This window comes from Aythya fuligula, chromosome 3 (assembly GCF_009819795.1).
Source record: "Aythya fuligula isolate bAytFul2 chromosome 3, bAytFul2.pri, whole genome shotgun sequence".
Taxonomy (NCBI): Eukaryota; Metazoa; Chordata; class Aves; order Anseriformes; family Anatidae; genus Aythya; species Aythya fuligula.
The window spans coordinates 99547698-99570944 of NC_045561.1; the positions used below are offsets into that span (position 1 = coordinate 99547698).

General features: G+C 35.2%; 1 protein-coding gene across 3 annotated transcripts in view; it reads right to left on the reverse strand.

Annotated features, from left to right (window-relative positions):
• Positions 1–130: 130 nt before the first annotated feature.
• PXDN (peroxidasin) overlaps positions 131–23247 on the reverse strand; it is an 83056-nt gene continuing 59939 nt past the window's right edge. For all 3 annotated transcript variants that reach the window (XM_032184056.1, XM_032184058.1, XM_032184057.1), the window contains 7 exons: positions 20706–22209; positions 19714–19848; positions 16754–16962; positions 7808–7928; positions 5105–5237; positions 3670–3783; positions 131–3071 (listed from right to left, as the gene is read on the reverse strand). In XM_032184056.1, the coding sequence (XP_032039947.1) occupies positions 2949–3071; positions 3670–3783; positions 5105–5237; positions 7808–7928; positions 16754–16962; positions 19714–19848; positions 20706–22209 (2339 nt within the window). In that variant the 3' untranslated portion in view covers positions 131–2948. The remainder of the gene's footprint in view (positions 3072–3669; positions 3784–5104; positions 5238–7807; positions 7929–16753; positions 16963–19713; positions 19849–20705; positions 22210–23247) is intronic.

Sequence of the window (23247 nt, forward strand, 5' to 3'; positions counted from 1 at the left end):
TCTTTTTTTCTTGGAAATGGATTCGTAACTATCCTGCATAAGAGAAGTGCTATAGTTGTTTGAATAAAATCTTCATACTGGAATCTTCAGCAATTAATCTAAACAATATATCTATTAAGAAGAAATCATGTTTACTTGGAAATGTGGCCCATTTTATTTTAACTGAAAAGCATTCATTATACAGTGCAAACAGTTCTTTGGTAAATTTACTGATTAAAATAAAAACAACAAAGACTTTGCTTTAGGTAACATTAAAAAAAGAAAATAAATATGTAAATTTTGCAACATATTACAGCAATATTCTCACAGTGGATACTGAGAAAATGGTCATCTAGCCATTGGCCACTGTTTCAGAAATGTTAAAATTAATGCTGATTCTGCAGACATGACAATAAAACAAGCACAATCCATGACTGATTACACTTTAAACTGCATAAAGACGTGTTTTTCCTGAATGGTTTATAATCAGATGGACAGAGGAAAATAACTCAAAATTACACTTATTTAAGCATATCCAGACTCCTAAGCCCATTTTATATACCATATGAATAAACAGTGAACATTGAAGAAAGCCTCCCTCTTTATTCTGGAGGCTGAAGAAAATGAACAATCGGATATATGTTACTATTTTATAATGTATAAATGGAAACTCTTTTCTTCAATACGTGGAAATTTTGAGAAAGTTTATTTAATATAAAATTGGAATAAAAGAATGTAAGTAGTAACCAGCTGGATGTATTACTGATTTATGTATCTATTTAGACAGTTAAATTATATTTGGTTCAGCTCCGCAATCCTTCCTCTTTGAGGAATTCCTGCTATAGGTCAATGGGAGTTCCATCTGAGTTGGACTTACAGGACGAGACATGTGGTTTGGACTCTCAGTAAAAGTCAACAAAATACCAGAGTATCAAAGAAATACAGGAATGACAGCCTCTAGATATGATACTCAAACATGCTCGCCACACACAATTTCTGAAAGTATTAAAATAGAAAATTACATAAGTCAAAACATTGTATATAAAATCAATTAAAATATTCTAAAAAATATAAATTGCAGTTCTATGTGTACCTTCTACCACACATCTTTAACACACCACTCACATGTACATATTGTTCTTACTATAGTATGAAATGATTTTCTTTAGCAAGCTTTAAAGATACACCGGAGTTTGAATGTGTGGCATGGTATCTGATTATCAAATTTGAAATTATTAATGTTAGTAATCAGAGAAATTATGTGCCAAAATATAATACCAGAACTTATTTAGTTGTGCTAGGTTAGTTATTAGACAGGTATTTGACTTACCATGCAATAATTAAGTATTCAGTTTGTTTGCATAATCTGAAATGTTTAAGATGAGAATGTTAAATTTTGTGCAGAGTTCTTTGATTCCAGATCTCTGCTCCCTCGGTTTGAACAAAAAATTCAGAAGTCAGTGAAAACCTGAAGAGCTTGGTTCATGTTAGTCCTAACTTGGGAATTAAGGACAGAGCCATAAATTCTAAAATATTAAGTAATTAGGGAGAGAATAATTTCTGAATAAAAAAAAAACAAAAAAAAAAAAAAAAACAAAAAACTGTAAAATGAGGTATGATAGTTGTCCTTCACTGAATATAATATATAAGTCCTGGTCAAAAATATGCAGTTTGTATTCTAAAAAGTATACAACTTTGAAATGCTAGTGTAGACATATACTCTATTATGTTAAACATTTATTAAATGGGAACTAAAGTCCATTGGCAGACCATTTTTAACATGAATGATAAAAATATGAGGTAAAAATATATATGCATTAGATGAAATTGAACAAAAAAATAAAAATCAAATACCTTGTCAGAAAAAGTAGTCAATCCACAATTAATCATGATGCTTGATTTAGATTCTTTTTTTTTTTTTTTTTTTTTTTCAACAAACAGTGCCACAATATAATCAGGAACATATGTCTATTGACAATATGCACAGAAAGTCAGTAGGTATTTTTGTATATAAAATGGCATGTGACGTGGTTTCACATTCTCAAAACAGGGCCATACAAATATGTGAGCTGATCTGAGATTAAGAGAAGCATGCTTAGAAACGGGACTGGATGGTCATGTTACAATGGTTTAAAATAGATGAAACAAAAATAAGTTGCCAAGCAATTACATATGTTTTGACATAAAGATTATGTTCATGTTAAGATCAAATGCTACTCTGCCATGTGTGTTTTCCTAAAATGAGGAACACTGTCAATTATACCTGTAATATACATTCAATTGCTTTTTCTATCTTCCAATTACATTTACTCATGTTCCCCTAGTAATTCCAGCCTTTCTAGTTCGAAAATATTGAATAATTTTGCTCAGTGAACAAGAGAATGTTGAAAGGTGCACTCTGTTTTTCTTTATTTTCTTGATGGTCCATACGTAGAAATGATAGTGTGATTCAACAGCATTTCCATGCATATGTGGTTTGCAGAAACTGGTCCTCTATTGCATTGGTTTGGGTACAGTGAGTGACCTTTTGCTTTCCCATCATTTACTAAGTAATAATAAAGAGCTAAATTTCAAGTCAGACTGGAACTGAAAATGGAACTTTCAACATTACTAATCATAGATGGGGGAAAAGTGTTCATTTTAGCCTAAGTCTGAAGCCCAGTCATTTTGGATACCTAAAACTACCTGACAGTGTTCTCTTAAAGTAGCACCAGTTTTTAGTTTGTCTAACCTGAGAAGCTTAACACACAATTAACTTTGACCTGTTTGCTAGTTTCCCTTTCATTAATTTTTGCATTGTGATTACCTTCATGGGCAGAAAATACAATGATACATTATGTTATACTGTTACAGCACCATTAGAATGTTGTAATCTTGATTTCTTGCTGTTTTAAGCCTGTAGTTTTTGCCATCAGCAGGCATTGATACAAAGAGTATGCACCCTAAAATTTAAAAAAAAAAAAGAAGACTTATGGCTTCTTTTTATTAATATTTTCTTTTAAGCAGACTGGACAACAAGCTCCTTTAATCTTCACAGGAGCTTCACAGTCAGCTGGCGGGCACGACTCCACAAAACAGGTAATCTGACCAACCTGTGTTGGGAAAACAAGGAATGAAACCAGACCATACTTAGCTACATTTTCCAATCAAGAAGTATCTTTTTTCCCATTATTGAAGCATGTGTTTTCATTCATCCCCTCTAAGATCTTGGTTATTAAAAAAAAACTTCATATAGTTTACTTCAGTATCAATTGATATTGAGAAGGCTTTTTGTATTATACCTTCTTATTATGCCTTATAGTACCTTCTACATTATACCTGAACAGTATGTCATCTTATTTAACATTCAGGCATGAAACTGGGATGCCAAGTGCCCCCATATTTCTTTGACTACATTTTTTAAAATGCTAACATAATAAAAGAAAATGAAAATTTAGCAATAAGCTAGATATGCTTTTATTGTTTTTCAAGGATTTTAATAGACTTTTTCAAGAAGTGCAATTAATTTTGTAGCTAATTTTGCCAGTACCATCCATAAAAATGGAAATATAATAAATATTAAAATATTTAATATTTAATAAATGGAAATATAATAAATGTAAACAAGAGGTGGATTTAAAAACATTGTAATGGGCAGGGATATGAGAACAGAATCTCTTTTTGCACCAAATAACTGAAGTACATACTTACTTTGCATTCACACACAGTACAAGGGTCCCTTTTCCAGGTTTCATTGCTGGAATATGATTTACCCTTTTCATCAGTGCAATCAGTTTTACTGAGGCGTGATTCAAGTTTTTTTATCTGTAAGTATTAAAAAAATGAGTAAAAGCAAAGTTTTTATTTGTGCAAGGTATTCTGTCTTCTCTCTTATGCTATGCCATGTATGATAAATACTTGTCTGGGTTTTTCTTCTGACTATCTAGTTTGCATAATGCTAAAAACCTGGAAATGTGTAATGAATATGTAAACAGACTTTCAAAGGAAACCTAACAAAGGATACATCTTTCCTACCATTGGAATATACATCTTGAACGTACAAAGACATGCAAACTACATCTGACGTATATATATACTAAGGCAAATATAAACTTTCCAAAAAGTCTGAATGAGAAGGAGCTAAAAACCCCCATAACCTTAATTTAAAAAGTTATCTTGGATCTTTGACTGTATTTTTTTTTCTTAATGATGAAAAATAGGGGTTATATGATTAGTATAGCTAATTGTTAGTTAGGTTGTGTGCCATTTGAGAACAGTAAAGGAACCATCTTTAAAAATCCCTTGTCCTTTTGACATCCAAAAAAGACAGAAAAACAGAATGAAATGTAATAAGACTTAACTTGGCCTACCAAAGCATTTCCACTGTCAGAGCACTCATTGATGATGAGTGTAACAAAGATTAAATAATGCCATCAAAGATGGAAGCAATCTGCTATGTAAATAAATACACGATGTATATTTATAAATTACATTGAAAAGCTAGAGCTTACTTTTCTAGGCAAAATCTTTGGCCTATTTTGGATTTATCTGTCCTATACAGTATCCATTTTTGAAACCAAGTTCTTATATTATTTTGATATTGAGTCATTATGTCTGAGTTATTCTGAATAAGGAAGCTATGCTGCATCGTAAAAGTAAGTGATCTAGATTTTAACTATGGCAATCTGGCATATGATTTCTTATGGACTCCACATTTTAATCATAGTTTTACTTAGATTCTATTCCCTGAGCATAGACTTAAATTTAGAGTATAGACTTAGAGCACTGATTCTATGCACGATGCATTGCATTTCAGATTTAAAAAAGAGATTTTTTTTCAACTACACACAAATTTTTAGGGCAAGATTAATCTCATGTTTAGAATTCAATGTTTACAGAAAGCTTCAGGTTCAAAAGTCAAAAAGATCTATAGAATAGATCAAATAATATTTTAATATGATTTCAGAAGAATATAGAAATAAAGAATAATCACACACCATGTTCTGTGTTGTGTTTTGTTTGAGATACTATGTGGTGGTTTTTGGCTGCAGTGGATGTCTAAATATTAAAAACATAAGACAAGTGATGTTAGGAGAACATTGTAAATTAAATCTAGAGTTAGAAACTATTCTGTATAGCACCTTACCTGGTTTCTGAGGCTTGAAATAGTTTTTTGCATTTCCAAAACAAATTCTTTGAAGTCATTCGCTATGGGCATGTTTGCATTTTCATCAGATGCTGAGGTGGCATTACGAAAATATTTACTCTGTTTCATAGAACTGCAAGAAATTGATGCCATGTCAATTCACCTAGCTCATTTCTCTGTCTTGATATTTTAGAACACTTAGCGCAAATGTAAAGAGGAACCAATAAGTGTAGGCAGTTGGCCACACTGAACACCAGTGAGCCACAACAGTACACCAGACCCACCAGTGCTGATGACAGCCTCAGGTCAGGTGAGTTATGAATTACTGTTGATGTCACTAGTGACAATGAATTTCTTCTGCTGAGAAGAATAATGTATGTACACAATGCATGGGGAAACACTAAGTTGTCATTTGTGACACTGTAGAACATCACCTTAAATCATTGGGAAAAGAGCCTTAGAATCTCTTGAGCCTTAAATAGAAAAGCAGACTAAACTGAAAGAGCTTTAAAAAGTGTTACTTCAAAACATGAAATTCACCTTTCACATTAAGATTCATAGTTTTTTTTCCTATTTACTCATTAGCAAACAATGTATTTAAAGAAATGTCTTTAAAAATAAGTTGGTTTTCATAAACAGGTGGGAAAAAGCGCTTTTAGATATAGACACGTTCCTGTGTCCAACGTGATTAACATTTGAAATGAATGCTGTTTATCATAGACAAAGTCTAGAGTATTCTGACTATAGCACTTCTAGCATTTTCCTGATAAGCATCATACAACACTAACTTGTGTTACTTGATTCTCACTGTTGATGGGAAAAATGTATACAGTTATGAAAGGAACTGTCTATAATATATAATACATTATTTGGCAAGATTTAAAAAAACTAATGTATTCAAAACCAGGAAAACACTAATTACACTTATTACATTAAGATCTCTGAATCCATACAAGCATTCCTATTCTGTTAGCATGTCTTCCCCAGAGCTAAGGGATACCCAAAGAATGAACAGGCAAAGTACTCTTTTCTATATTAGGACTCATGATTTATCTTCCTGTATAAATTAAAACTGCACTTATTGGCAGGTGTTCAAGCTACTTAGTTTCCCATACTTTTTCATCTAAATTAAAGAAAGAGAACTCAAAACAACATAACATGCCAAAGTTCAAGTTAAACAGCTGCTATTTTGTAACTAAATGTTTAATCTTCCCCACCTGCTTATGTTACTGAAAATGAGGAGGAAAAAAAGAAAAAAAGATCTCACCAGAAATGTAATTTAAATACATAAGAATTGACAAGAATGTTAAAAGAATGTTGTTGCTCTAGCTTTTTTTATGCTTTAAATAAAGTATTGTAACTTTACAATTTTGTAGTCCTAATTAACACTTTGACTGTTGTAGATCTATGAACTTCATTTCTGAAAAAGTTAACAGTGTGTTAACAAAAACGAACTGTTTCTCAGATACATGTTTATATGTTTATATTTTCTTGCTTACGTTTTTATGCAATTTAACCCTTCTGCAGCTTTATATAATTATGGGACTAATTTTTTAAAAAAATGAATTACATTAATTTGTAAATTCAATGGCTTCTAACTGTTCACTTGCATAACCACATGAAACATCCTCATTCAAGGGTTCCTTCCAATGAGTCTTTCTTTTCTTCTTCTATTGTCTCTAAGTAAGCTTAGACTTAGCTACTGCCTTTTCTTGTTTAAGATTAGAAACCTTTTACTCTTAACATCTAAGGGCTCTGTTTCTTCAGAACAACTTCCTACCAATTAATTGAACTATAATGCTGGTGTATCTTCAGTACATTCAATTGAATATTTGAAACTGCTGAAATAAACATAACTTTCTAAATATCTATCCAGATACTTTCCTTGCCTTGAGTGGGTAGACTCTGGCTGAATATGAACCAATGTTCTTCTCAGTCAAGCAGATAATTTTATTTGCTAAAAGAACACATATATATGGAAACAATGAAGAATGTTCGGTTAAATAAGAGAGTGAAGGATCTCCATTTATTTTCTTTATAAAGTGTCCAAGCAGGACTCATTTCATCACACTAAATCAAAGATAAGTTTTGGTTCCTTGGAAACTGTAGGGACACTATGTAGATTATTTGTGACATTGTGGTTTACTTCCTTGCTTGAGGATTGAATTTTGAGGACCTTGCTTGAATTTTGAGGACCATAGAGTTATAAACAGCATTGTCTCTCTGCAGCACCCCTGCCCTCCACTGCTTCTTTGAGGTACTAGAAGCAATCTCTATTAATTCTATTAATCTCTATAATAAATGTTTATGTTCGTTTTATCTACACTTGGTTTCCTCTTACTGTAGGAGGACCTGGCAGCTCTGAGCAGAAAAGGAAACAATACAGTCTGGTTGCTACAGGCACAGCAGGGCTGTGGGATTCCAAATCCCTCAAATTACACTTAATACTAGCTTTTTTTCCTGTACAGCACAGGAAGAAGTACTACACTGTGTCACACACAAAGAGACTTAAACAATTTTGAGCTTGTAGTGGCTATGCATGCATAAGTGTCAGAATGAAATACATCAATGATAAACTGAAGAAAGCAGAGACTGGAAAAAAAAGCGGTATGCACTTATAAAGAAATACATCAGTTTCATTCCATTTTGAAAACAAATGCTTTCTCTTACTTTAAAAACAAAACAAAGCAAAAACCCTCTCACCTTACTGTTTTGGAAATTTTCATTTTCTTCAAGGGCTTGTCCTCTTGAAAGCTGTAGTCAAGAGAACGTCTTCCCCGAAAGTGATATGAAAATGCATTAAACTGTCCTCTAGTTCTACAGTCTGAAATTAAGCAAGAAATTAAACGTTACAAACCATACTATCATCAGTTAATATATTTTCACAGTATCTTCTGAATTGGCAAAGGCATATCCCTATGGAATCAGCTTGAAGGCAACTGAATATCTCTGAGGAATGCAATACTTAAGTCAGCTGGAAGTAGAAAATTTTATTATTCACAGACCAGCTTTTTTTGCTATGAAACAAAGGAATAAAGATTTTTTTTTTTCCACAAATGTATCACTACTACTTTAACTGTCCTTTTCATATCCAAAATTTCCACTCTTTTGGCTTTTAACTATTTTCTTCTTTTGGAATGAGATAGTTACATATGGAGGAAAACAATAATAGAAAAAACAGCCTGTTGCTTTCTCATCTATTCCAGGTTTGTTATATTTGGCATTTGAAAGAGAATATTTAATTAAATCCTGAAGAACATCTGCATTCTTTATTGGTTGACCAGCCCTATGTACAAAGGTAAGAGATTTGAAGGTATCACCAGTCACTAAGAACTAAAACACTTTATTCAGTAGAGTAGAAGTCTCAAGCCTGAGGACAATTATAACAGAAATTTTCTCCTAAGATCCAAAGAGGATGACTTCACAGGATGAAGTATGTCTTTCCAGTTATTATTTAGCCTTCCAAAAACAGTGAGTATTTGAAAGGAGTCCCATTTAAAAATAAATAAATAAATAAATAAATGGAACAGCACTTTGGAGAGGAGAGAATAAGAAAATAGAAGTTTTCTTATTTCTGTTTGCAGAAGCTTTAAAAACAAAAAGTCATCGCAGGCCAGGATGTTTCACAAACCAACAGCACATTCAACTATTAGAACCAAAGAGTATGCTAACAAAACAAAATGGAAAGCTGAATAACAGGATCCCATGGATGTATTATCCCAGTTAAGCCTGGTATTAGCAGAATGAGCAATGAAAGCAACTGAATAGGGGAAGAAGATATTTTCTTTGATGTTTCTCTTAACATGCAGCAGAACAAGTTTGGTTCAAAAAGGCAGTAACATCTTAGCAAATACTCTTTTCGAATTTAGCAGTACCTATACCAAATACTTAAAGTATTAACACAAATCATTGCACAAGTTTCAAGTCAAGAAAGAGTCTCAAAACACTGTTGAACTGAGCAATGTGAAAAACAAATGTAAAATTCTTGTTCCATGTAAATTAAAGAAATCATAGAATATCCCTAGTTGGAAGGGACCCACAAGGATCATCAAGTCCAACTCCTGGCACCACACAGGTGTACCCAAAAGTTAGACCATGTGACTAAGTGCACGGTCCAATCGCTTCTTAAATTTAGACAGGCTTGGTGCAGTGACTACGTCCCTGGGGAGCCTGTTTCAGTGTGCGACCACCCTCTCGGTGAAGAACCTCTTCCTGATGTCCAGCCTAAACTTCCTCTGCCTCAGCTTAACACCTTTCCTGCAGGTCCTATCACTGGTAATATATTGGTTGCTCTGTGCTTATATGAAAATATGTATCTTAGATTATTTTTATTGTTTTTGACTTATATTTAAATAAGACATAATCTCTCTGTTACTTTAAAAAAGTTTGTTCATGGTTTGATATTAATGAAGACGGGGGGAAAAAAAAGCCCTGATTAATTTTCAATTTGAAAGCAGTACCTGCAAATCATTCTTGAACAGTTTATCCAGTTTATCAGTTCTCCTTCTCTTTTCCTTCCTTTCAGCATGTTCCCTCCTTGATTAAATTTATTCCCTTCCTCCTATAATAAATGCAGGACTAAAGAACTACATGATATTGGCTGCCAACATATTGTTCATTCTTCTTGTGTGTTCTGCTGCTTCTCACACAAACGTCTTGCTGCTCACTCAGAAACTAAGCTCTTTCAGATGGGAACAGACTGCTGTGTCTGTAAGATACTTGCCATGAAGACATTTTTGATTACCCCTAGATACTTCTATATTTAGTGTGATGAGAAAAGGGTCACTTTGAAGGGTCACTGGAAAAAGAACTAGTTTTGGTCAGAAGAATTTTTTTCTTAAAGCAATCTGTTGCTTAAAATTTTCCTGAATGCCATAGAAATTTTAGCTTCTTTTGGAAGTCATTTCTGAAAAAAAAAAAAAAAAATCACCTTTCTTTAATAGTTGCTAAGGTCTTCTCTAGATTTTTCTTTGGTACAAAAGCACAATGGCCTATTCTTTATTTCTCATCCTAAACTGGTGTTTACAATCAAAGCACCAAAATCCTGGGAAGGATTTAGCGCCTTACACTGATAAATATGAGAAACATATGTTCAGGGGCAACTTCAAGTACCCAGACCTGACATTTCTGTAGTTTTTAAGGACTTAAAAGTGTCAAGTTGCCAAATGAACAACTCTAGTTCTTGGTTTCCATTTCAGAGGAATAAGGGAGAAAATTGTTATTGCTGAGAGGTGCAGGACAAAATGCTTTAGCTTTCAGAAAGCCTTAAACAAGAAGTTTATGTGTGTGTGTGTGTGTATATATATATATATATTATATATATATATATATATACATATATATATGTATGTATATATATGTATTATATATATGTGTGTGTATATATATGTATTATATATGTATATGAACATCTTATCAGTACTGGCAAATTAGAAAAATCAGCCTAAAAATCAGCCTAAAGTTCTGCTTAAGTTCTGCTTTTTTTTTTTTTTTTTTTTTTTTTTTCAGTCTACCTAAAATTTGCCCAAATTAGCTATAAGCAGACCAATTCATTTTCTGTACAAAAAATGAACAGGAAAATAAAGGAGAACCTTAGGTTATTGAAATAAGGAAAAAAAAAAAAAAAGGCAAATATAATCTTCTCAGAAGAAAAATTAAAAAAAAATAGTTTTAGAAAGTTATGCAGATTAAAACCACATATCTTTGGACTACAAAGAACAATCAGAAAAGGTGGATTCAGACAGACAGATAATACATGGGCTAAATAGAAATTTGCAAAGCAAGAAATTTGCCAATAACTGATCTGTACATAAGACTGTGATGGTATAAGTGTCTGAGAAAGATAGTAACAGTTCACAAATAAAGAGACTCAGACTGCCTTGTTTTGTTACAAATCACTGAGACACCTACATTAAGATGCTTTCCTACAAATGCTTCTTTTACAGTCAATGGGCAGAGTAAAAAAAAGGCAAAGTAAAAAGGAGATTGCAGCCTGAATTGTCCTGTAGAAACACCTCTTTCTATACTGCCTGCAGTTGACTTCAAGAGACTGGGGTCTTACCTCTGGGGTTCTGGAGTGTTTAAATGGAATAAATGTCAGCCTACTGCTTCCCCTTGCTTTTCACTAGCTACAGGAACTACTGGCATGAGAATCCTGCTAGCAAAGATGCAGTACTGTCAGAGGACAGAATTGTAGAACTGTATGCTACTCACCATAGGTAGAAAAAATACTTTTCTTGATTGGATGAAATATTAAAAAAATATATACATTGATTCTCTTAATAAAATGTGTTATCATGCAGATATGATGGACTATAATAAACAAAATTCTGTTCAAAGAAAAAATAAGGTTTTTAAATGGTCTTAAAAGGTCTTTAAATCTCAGACCACGGAACTTCATTTTAGTAGTCTGATATACTTAGAAGTTTTCTGAGGCTAATAGACACTGTCTTTAAATGTACATTTAAATGTAAGAAGATACATTTAACCATAGAAGACACATATAAATAAGATATGACAAAAGCAAACCTCAAGATCTCTGTGAAAAGAAAACATGGCCAGGCATGAATTGTATTTTGATATTTTGAAGATCTCTTGGTAAACAATTTTCAATGTTACAAAAGAACTTGCATTCTCACCTTGAGACTGCTGTTAACATTTCAAAATTTGTAAAGTCTTCCACAACATTTAGTGCCTAGCCCAGTGTTAGTTGGTATTTTCATTGAAGACAAAAGGGCATAATAAGAAGAACGTAATAAGATATAATATTAGAAGTAAAAGTCAGACAAGCTGTAGCTTGGAATAAAGCACAATAGTTAAAACAAATAGTTGACGCCTTCCTGAAAGACATGCTTAAATTAAAGAGATGAATGTGGTCAATGCAAACATAAACTATGACATAATTCATTGTCTGGTTTTAAAATGCAAGAATCCATAAATTTAGGTCTATCCCACTGGAAGACCATATATAAATGGTCTCAGAGGAAGTATGTGTCTTAACCGGTGGGATTTAAATATGTTTAATCCTAATTTTTATACCAGTGTCTTCCAGAATTAATCCAAAAAGATCATTATCTGATTCAGAAGATATGTTGGTTGCTAACTGACAAACTGCTAAGGAAAATTGTCTTCCTAAACCAGTTTATACTTAGGGGGGTAAATTGTGCCTTGACTGAATCACTTCCTACTGGGTTATTATTTGACATTAAAAAAAAAAAAAAAAGAAAGAAAGATTAAAGATATTTTTCATTATGATTTATACAAATTGTGCAAAACTTTTAAAGACTCACAATGGACAACATTTCCACTTTACATATTTTGAGTAAAACCATGTTTCCATTTGAGCCACTCTGTTTGCACATAATCTCCGTTCTTCTTTTTTTTTTCATGTAAGTCATCTCAGAAACATTTGTCATGTTCAGAATAATATGCTCATCTTTGAGGGAAGAGATAAAAAAAGTGGAAATAAAAAGTCAGTAACAGTAATCACAGAAACTATACTGAGTACTTTTTAAAAAGTCCTTTTTACACTAAGCCTGAAATAAAGCACTAAAAGTGCTTCTTTGGAAAATCTGAAGTTTGGATGCTCTTTGCTGAAACAAAGAGCTGCAATAATTCTTCAGTAACTTCTGTCTCCAACAATATTTTCCAACAACATAAAGAAAGATAGAAAGTGAAGGAAACCAGAAGAAAGTCTTGTGTACTTCAGTGGAATTCATGTGTTTTTTTTTCCACACCATAAACTAGCAATTCTGTTGTGTGATTTGTTAACTGAAATGTAAAGGTAAACTGGTATTGTTATTATAAAAAGGAATAATGTTCTGCTTTATAAGAAACAAACACTGGCTTTACTCAAGAAATCTAAGATGTAGCTTTTTGTAACTAAGAAGTTCTATTCTTCATGTGGAAAAGTATTTTGACATTAACAAAACAGGAAGGATAACAAAAACAGATGTTTTTTAACCAAACTAACACAGCTGAACATATGGGTCACTTATTAAACATACATAAAGTGCAATGATATATTTAACTCAGTACACTCTAGAAGAATTTTAATTATAAAATAAGTAGTATTTTAAATATGGAAAATGAATATGGTTTAATTTTTTTCATCTAAATAAACAAACAATAGTAATAAAATCAAAGAAACAGTACTGGAAAATCATCAGTTTAAAAGCCAAACTGCAACATTAAATCTTTTTGCTGGTTCATTTGTTTTACACTTTTAATGACACAAGATTGTTGTCATGGTAAAGACATAATAGAACAATTCTTCATTAGTAACTGTGTCTGTACTAGGTTGAAGGGACATCCTCCATCAGTTTACATTTTACAGTTAAACTGTAAAATTCTTGAATTCTGAGATACATCACTAAAAGACTCTCTGTTCCTCAGGATACTTACTTTTTTTTTTTTTTTTTTTTCCCCCAAAGGAATTAAACATACACTACTGTGTGACTGTGTGACTGCTGTGAGTGTGACTGCTTTCTCAGAAGTACAGTCCACGGGTTCTTCATCCATGCACATCTTTTCACTGAATTTTACTAGCTTATTCAGCAGCAGTAAATCCAAAACAATCAGCAGAAGAAAAGATGAATATCTCAGATCAGAATATCTCAGATCCAGGTACCTCTCATCAGTGTTTCCACATACTACTTGTATTGAAAGTGAGGTTTTTACTCAGTAAATTTTAAGATACTAATAATCATGAACAGATAATACCATTATCCTTTGTAAAATTATTTATTTTTTTTTTTTACAGTTAGTAATTTGTTTGATGGTAATTTCTAGATGAGCAGAGTTCCACAGAAAACTTCCTGACAGGTGTTACACAAATCCCATGCAGTGGTATAGGCTTGGGGAAGTGTGGCAGCTGGAATACTGCCTGACAGAAAAGGACCTGGGAGTGCTGGTCAACAACCAGCTGAACATGAGCCAGCAGTGTGCCCAGGGGATCAAGAAGGCCAATGGCATCAGAAATAGTGTGGTCAGAAGGACTAGAGATGTGACTGTACCCTTCTACATGCACTGGTGATACCGCACATTGAGTACTGTGTTCAGTTTTGGTTCATTCACTGCAAGAAAGACACTGAGTTGCTGGAATGCATTCACAGAAGAGCAATGAAGCTGGTAAAGGGACTAGAAAACAGGACATGAGGAGCAGATCGGGGAACTGGGCTCAGGGAACTTAGTTTATTCCAGAAGAAAGGATCTTGTGTGGAGACCTCATAGCTCTCTACAGCTACTTGAAAAGAGTTAGAAGTGGCAAAGTTGTCAGTCTCTTTTCTCAGGTGAGAAATGATATAAGGAAAACAGCCTCAAGTTGTACCAGGGGAGGTTTAGATTGGATACGAGGAAGAATTTATTCTTGTAAAGGGTGGTTAGGTATCAGAACAGGCTGTCCAGTGAAGTGGAGTTGCTACCTCTGGAGGTACTTAAAAGATGTTGTTAAAAGATGCATTTAGAGATGTGGTTTAGCAGTGAACTTGGTATTGTTAGGTTGATGGTTGGACTCAATGATCTTAAGTGTCTTTTCCAACCTAAATAATTCTATTCTATGAAATTCGTGAATCTACTTTTTCAGCCATGAAGATAAAATCAAGTTTCATCATGAGAAGATAATACTGTCAAGGAGAGCTCAACAGAGAGATGTCATCGTCCTCTGAAGAATGTTGTTGTTGATGCTACTGCAAATCATTCCGTAAATCTGTATGATGCAGAAGATACTCTTGGGAAGGGATCTTCTAACTGTGTGAAAGATGCAGTAACATCTGATGTGCTGATGCTTAAACAGAGGTCATTCTGAAAATCTGTATGCAACATGGGTTAGAGGCCAATATTTTGGCTACCAAGCATCATGGGATTCTCGATTTCTTTTGCTACATTACAACAGTGCTAAGTAAACTCTGTTTCTGGGGAAAACTCCACCTATTGCTGAAGAAAAAGTTTTCCCACTGTCCTAACAGCTGAAGGAGATGAAAATGAATAGGAATGTTTGTCCACAAAAAGAGGAAGACAGGAAAGCAGTTATCTACAACATACACTGCTCAAATCTATGTTTACCGTGTGCAGTTTAATATATGAATGATCACTCATTACACAAGGCTGGTGGTAGCTGTTTAGCTGTTTTCACAGAATCACAGAATTGTCTAGGTTGGAAGAGACCTCAAGATCATCGAGTTCAACCTCTGACCTAACACTAACAAGTCCTCCACTAAAACATATCACTAAGTTCAACATCTAAATGTCTCTTAAAGACCTCCAGGGGTGGTGACTCCACCACTTCCCTGGGCAGCCCATTCCAATGCATCACAACCCTCTCAGTAAATAAGTTCTTCCTAATATCCAACCTAAACCTGGTGCAACTTTAGCCCATTCCCCCTCACCAGAGCCGAATACAGGGGGACTATCACTCTATCACTTCCCTAGACCTGCTGGCCACACTGCTTCTTATACAAGCCAGGATGCTGTTGGCCTTCTTGGCCACCTGAGCATACTGCTGGCTCATATTCAGCCAACTATCCACCAATACTCCCAGGTCCTTCTCTGCCAGGCAGCTTTCCAACCACCCCTCTCCCAGCCTGTAGCTCTGCTTGCGGTTATTGCGCCCCAGGTGCAGGACCCGGCACTTGGCCTTGTTGAACTTCATGCAGTTGACCTCAGCCCATTGGTGCAGCCTATCCAGATTCTCCTGCAGAGCCTTCCTACCCTCGAGCAGATCGACACATGCACCTAACTTGGTGTCATCTGCAAACTTACTGAGGGTGCACTCAATGCCCTCATCCAGATCATTGACGAAGATATTAAAGAGGATTGGCCCCAGCACCGAGCCCTGGGGAATGCCACTAGTGACCAGCCTCCAACTGGATTTGACTCCATTCACCACGACTCTTTGGGCCCGGCTATCCAGCCAGTTTCTAACCCAACGAAGCGTACGCCAGTCCAAGCCAAGAGCAGCCAGTTTCTTGAGGAGAATGCTGTGGGAGACGGTGTCAAAAGCCTTGCTGAAGTCAAGGTAGACCACATCCACAGCCTTTCCCTCATCCACCAAGCGCGTCACTTTGTCATAGAAGGAGATCAGGTTCGTCAAGCAGGACCTGCCTTTCATAAACCCATGCTGACTGGGCCTGATCACCTGCTTGCCCTGCAAGTGCTGTATGATGACACTCAAGATAATCTGCTCCATGAGCTTCCCTGGCACTGAGGTCAAACTGTCAGGCCTATAGTTCCCCAGGTCTGCCCTCCAGCCCTTGTAGATGGGCGTCACGTTTTTTATCTTATTTCATTATTAACAAGGAAGGAACATTATTACACTTATTTCCTTTAAAGCTTTGCAGTTACAAGAGATAAAAAGGTGATCTCAAAGAGATTGTTCAGCATGAAAGCTGATCAGTAGCAAGAGAGAATCCATCCATTGGTAGAATGTCAGATGAATAGACAACTCCTTAAAGAGGACACTTCAGTAAAAAAGAATCTTCCCCACTCTTTTCTCTTAGGAAGTTAAATAGCAATGTGCTCCAAATCTGAGTTTGTAACCATGCAATATATCTTAACAAAAAGTGAATATGAATCAAATATCTTCTTAAAATAAAACGAACCAACACCAAACAAAGCATACATTAATACACTAAAATCCACCTGTGTACTGACCTTCACAACAATCTTGCCACATCCTGAGATCCAGTTTAGGAATATCTTCACAGCTACTATATCCATGTGGGAATTCAGCCACCTTAAAGACATCATGTTGTACCCGGGTTATGTTGTCACCATTGTCACACAAAACTCTGGCAAGAGATGTCTGCTTGATCTGAGTGAGTTGAGCAGGCGTGAACACACCCGGGTTCTCATACCATAACCTGTAATCTCACAGAAAAGACAGGTTTTCTAGTGAAAAAAAAAATACAAAACATGCACAGATTTTGCAATACTGTATTCAGAATTAAATTAATTATTCTATAGGTTCAGTTACCAGATATCTTTACATTAGAATAGAATAGTTCAGTTGGAAGGGACCTTCAAATATCATCTAGTCCACTGTCTGACTTCTTCAGGACTAACCAAAAGGTAAAGTATATTAATGAGGGCATTGTCCAAATGCCTCTTGAACACTGACAGGCCTGAGGCATCAGTCACCTCTCTAGGAAGCCTTTTCCAGTGTTTGACCACTCTCAGTGTATGGAGATTTTTCCTAATGCCCAGTCTAACCCTCTCCTGGCACAGCTCTGTGCCGTTCCCTCATGTCCTGTCATCGGTGACCAGGGAGCAGAGACCAGCACCTCTATGCGTCCCCTCCTCAGGGAGCTGCAAAGATCACTGATGCCGCCTCTCAGCCTCCTCTTCTCCAGACTGGACAACCCCAGGGTCCTCAGCCTCTCCTCACAGGACATGCCTTCCAGCCCTATTACCAGCTTTGTTGACCTAATCTGGATGCTTTCAAGTATCTTAACATCTTTCTTATATTTTGGAGCCCAGAAACACACACAACATTTAAGGCGATGCCATATATAACTCTTTGGGTTTGCATTAGCCTGAGCCTATGCTCCTTGGTTCTTTGGCCATAATGGGCACATAGTGGAATGTATCTGAGGGTATGATCCAGATACCTAAAGGTAAGCATTTGGTGTCACTTCAGCCCCACTTTGTTTTGGGTTGAAACTCTGAAAGGGACCAATTTTGTCAACAAAATCTTTGACGTATTTTCTTGCTCCATTTTAATGTCTTGGATACCTTCAGACATCTAAAATGCATAGATTTAGATGTCATCTAGACTACCAGGTTCAAGGTTCTTTTAGGGTAGTTTTAGATTACCATAGATTTTTTTCCCAGACAACTTTCCTATAGGTAAAAAAAATATACATACATACATATATAGATAGATAGATAGATTAGTATTATAATATAATATAATATAATATAATAATATAATAATATTATAATATAATGTAACAATATATTATTATATATAGTATATTACATAATATATTATATAGAGAGAGAATTGCTGAGAAGATAATGGCTAATCTACACATATTTTAAGATTAAGATAACTGAGATTGTTAAATTTACTACAGAAATTTATTGTATCATTTTCATAAGGTGTTGGATAGTAGCCAATGTAATTCCAAGCACCAGAATCAGAAAAACAGATTAAGGAATCTCCATCTTGACATCAAATTAGGCTCACTTCAAACATTACTCCTTTTCCCTGCACAGGCACATTTGTTTTGCGTGGTGCTGACAGCTTTGATCCTCTGCCCATTGTGAGGGTTTTTCACAGTGAGAGTTGCTTTCACTATGTCTAATAATATTTTACTATTTGCTGGCAGGTTGCTTCAAAATATTTGTATTCTTTGGACAGCAGAATCCCATTTCCTAAATATTAAATGTTTTCCTATAGTTACTAAATATTGTTTCAGGGAGGGGAGAGAAATCTTTTTCTGGAAAAGTGCACACAGACACAAAAAAGCAGTATCATTATCCTGTTGTGACACAAATAGGTACTTGTCACCAGCAATCTGGAATACATAATACATGTATATCTACTTTTACTCTTTCTGCCTCCAGGCATGAGATTTTTATGTTTTACAGTTTAACGTTAAAACAGATTTTATGTAAGAAAGTTGTTTTTACAAAAAAAAAAAAAAAAGAAAAAAAGCATACAAAAAGACTTTTGGTATTGACTACAGAAATAAAAAAAGCCTTTATACTACCTTAAGTAGTAATTATATAACTAATGTAAAGCAAATAATATTAGATAAAGTAAATCACATCTAATTTCCTAATTCATCCTCTATTTCTTTTTCAACTAGGACAGAACTAATCAGTACAAGTCTTTCAACCATCATGCCATGTAAAAAACAGGATTGTAGGTCACAAATGATGTCAAAATGAGGAAAATGACTTTCAAATTCCACATGTGTATTTACCCAGAGGAGTTTGGCTGCGGTAACAAAAGCAATGATTATTTATTTATTTATTTATTTATTTATTTATTTTTAATTCCTGGTACTGTAGAAACTCACAATGAGAAATTGTTCATAATTTGCATGTAAAGTAATTTAAGAACAAAAGAACAAAGAACAATTATTCAATTGTGTATTTCGGGACAACCTGCTTTTAATGCACTTTAAGTGCACATACTGCTTCTGCTTCTACTGAAATATATGGTGTGGTCATATACACAGAAAAGTACTTTTTTAACCTAGGCTTAGCAGCAGAGGTGACCAAGGGGTCTCAACTATCCCAATTTCTCTGCAAATAAAATAATTAAACACTAATAAAAGACAAGTAACACCCACTTTGCAGAAACTTAAGTGACTTGAATAACTAGTAACAGGAAAATCATGAATGAACTTCTAGCTTACAGAACCATGCTTGATCAGCATATGTTGGCTGTGGTGTTTTTTGGAGCTTGGATACATTCATCATAAAAAGTAATAGATTTAAAAAATGAATTAATCACAGCTTGTAACAAAGTTTTAAACCTCATTTCTTCACCTTTCCAACGAAAATAAGAAATGTGGTTTGATCTTGAAACAAGACATTCAACTACTGTTAAGCGTCCTCTATTTAAAATTACTTTTGGTTTCCATGGTATTTCAATTTACCTGTCTCCATCCCGAATACGCCTGAACTGGGTGCTTAACAGACACATCAAAGTCGGCCCCAGTCGGCTCCCTGGAACTAAGTCTTCTACCATTAAAGCAGGAAATAGGTCTATGTTCAGTGGGGAACCATACAGCCTAAAAAAGAATAACATGAAGATTTAGTACCAAATATTATTCATTTACAAAAACAAAACAACAGTAAGTAAGAAAACTAAGGGGAAAATATATGAATAACACACAATAAAAAATGACAGTGGTAGTGCTACATTTTTTGTGAAGAACCTATGTTCTGGTGTACTGAAATCCAGCAATGTACATTGCATGTACATGAGCAGTAGCATGGGGGACTGTATGTCTACTCCACAATTTCCATTTCTCGCAGTAGATTTCTTTTGATTCCTAATAACTTCCCTTTTCAATAGCTTCTCTTTCCTGCCCCTCTGAACACTTTTCCTTTTATGCTACCAAAGACTTATTCTCTTTTATTTTGTGTAGATAAGCAAGAGATGGAAGGTAGCTGAAGGCTTAGTTTCAGACTTTGATCCTTCTAAAGAAGACCAGATTACTTGTGGTGAAGGATGTACACATGAAAATACAGTGAAAATACAGTGATTGATATTCCTGTCTTAGTTTAGTTCTTGTTTAGTATGGAATGGATGAAACAGAGCATGTAAATCTTTGCATGAGATTGGCATTAAATATGACCTTACCTTAAAATAACATTCATATTTAGCAGCAGTTATAAAAAGTTGTTTCAAATCAATACTTTCATGAATGCATGCAACTTCATATTGTTCACTGGGCTCTAGAAGTGGAGTAATTAAATGCATGTGGGAATTTTCCACATCTGTTTCCTGATATGGTCAGAAGTTTCTTTAAAAAAATCTCTTTACCACTTTCTTAACAAATATTTTCTTCCAGATAAGACATTTAGCTACTAATTTCACATGCACACTTAGATAATGGATTATTTTTCTTCACCTCAGGCTCACCTGCTAAGTTTCTCCCTGATTTCAGGATTCTTAATTTCATTTTTCAGATCTTCAAAAGTCTGAGCTGAAGAAAGATTACAGTAAACTCTAAAATCATGGTAGGGAGGAATTCCATGATCTCTGCCTCTCTGAATATTCATAGCTGCCAGATCTAAAGCCACAGTACGTGCCATGGAGAAGAGTCTTTCTGTTAACTCTGTATTGAGTAATTGTGATGGGACACGCATCTTACCAGCAACACCAAACAATCCCCTTAGAAGTGGATCAATGCCTCCTTCATTTACAATCCGAAATGGAGAGAAGAATGCCTTATGAAGAGGTAGATGGCCTTGTGGAATAGGTTCAAAATTTTCATCCAGTCGATACAGAAAAGGATTAATGAGTGTGTGACCAAACCTAAAAGCGGCAGTTGCAAACTCATTAGTTATGCCAGAATTAACACTGGGATCATAACCTTTATATTCGCCAAGCATCTTCATGCCTACCTCTCCAAAGATCTTAGGTAGCCAGTGGCTAAATGTTATGTGTTGCATTTCTGCACCAACAATTTTGCGTGTTTCATGATATATTGTGTCACCATCCCAGTGTGGATTGAGTTTCAGTAGCTCTGTGGCAATTCTGTTGTGTTCTCTAAACCACAAGGTGTGGATACTGGTAAGACCCAGCTGTTCATTAGAACGCTGATCACCAGCTAAGAAGCAGGGAATTGGGCTCTCATTTTCATCCCTCATACATTCTGTTGGTGGGCCAGTAGCAAATGGAAGAAGGGGTTTGCCAGATCTTTGTACGATGCCCTGTCTCAGAAGACCCCTTTGACTTGCCAAGTCTCTGATTTCTAGTGCTTCATGGTCTGAACTGCCATACACATTGGATGCATCAATATATGAAGTCAGCTGGTTGATCTGTTCTCGTGGGTACACAGAATTCATCAAGAGAGATGTCATGCCACTTCCACAAACTGGACTGGAGCGTACAAAAAACATGCAGCGTGCACCATTTCTAACTCTGGGATCATTTGGTGGAATCATGATCGAAAAGCATGGAGGATCATTTGTGCAAACTGAACTGCAATGCTGACCATCTGAAAACCTGGCCTCACTTAGGGCAGCAACGGTGAGGTCAAGGTCATGATCAAGAAACTGACCCCACTGCATGAGCATGTGAGTGTACTGGTCATCAGGAGTTACAGTTTCAGTTCCAATCAGAGTAGTTGAAACCAATCGAGGCATTGGGAGTGCATATCCATTAGAGAGCCTCCTGGGTTCGATTCCCCGAGGCAAATTAAATCCATTTTCATAGACTGATTTTAACAGACGTTCAAAGGCTGTCAGAGAAGCGCCCCACATAGGATGCTGCAGATTGTTGCATGTTCCATCGTGTGTCCTGTACTTCTGGTGAAAGCACATATCTGAGCAATTGTTCACTCGTCGGTGGGCTGTACAGCCTGAGAGATTAGCTATCAAATTCAAGTACTGTGGGGATACAAGGTCATTATAGTGATAACCTGAAACCAGAAGAAAAAAGAAAGAAAATCAAAGATTCATAGACTCATAGTCGCCAAAGATCATGTGTTTCTTTGGAAAGTTATTTTATAATACTGTATTGTCAACATGATTAATACCCTTACTGTTCAGAAAAAAAAAAAGAAAAGAAAAAAAAAAAAAGAATAATCACATACATATATTAGAGCATTAGGTCATTTGAGCAATGACTAATATTAGGTCAAAAGGTGATTTTGTAAAATGACAATTCAAGCAGAACTTTTATAAAATATTCACAAAAAGAACTCATTTCTTATTTGGCCACCTAAGAAAGTAGGGATGTTTTCAGAAATAACAGCCTCATATTGTAAAGAATGGAAAAATTTCTCCATGTCAATAAAAACATTCTGAAAACTCAGCAACACTTATACAGATATCAAGACTCTCTTTTGAGACTTGCTAATTCAGTGAGCATATTGCTATTTTGTTTTGATTTATCACAATAAAAATAAAGTTGAAGAATTGCAAGAAATTAAAAAAAAAAAAAGAACAAAAAAACATAAAAAATTATGACCAACTTAGATAAACAGAGGAGTGGTCTCTTAGACAAGTGATATGGAGTAATCTGCACTCACGTTATTCAGAGCAGTCCACTGTAAAGAAAATTATTGTTTGCGTAACACTTGACACAGATTTCCTCTGGGATCCATACTATTCACCTTTGGGACTATGACATATATATTGCTTCAAGTTCAAATTCAAGTGGGAGGTGACATCTCATCTATAGGTTAGATTCAACGGCTCCTGCTTGAAACAAGGCTGTCTCTAGCATCAGGCCAGCTCAGCTGTACCTTGTCTAGTGGTCTTGAAAACCTCCAAAGACTGAGACTACTCAGCCTTTCTGTATAAGTAGCTCCAGTTCTGCATTGGCCTCCTGGTGAGAAAGCGTTTCCTACCATCCAAGCTGAACCTCCCAAGCAGCAATTTGTGGCCATTTCCCTTGTTATATTGTCTGGCACTGTGGAGGAGAATTTGGCTCCATCGTCTTTCCTTGCAATAGT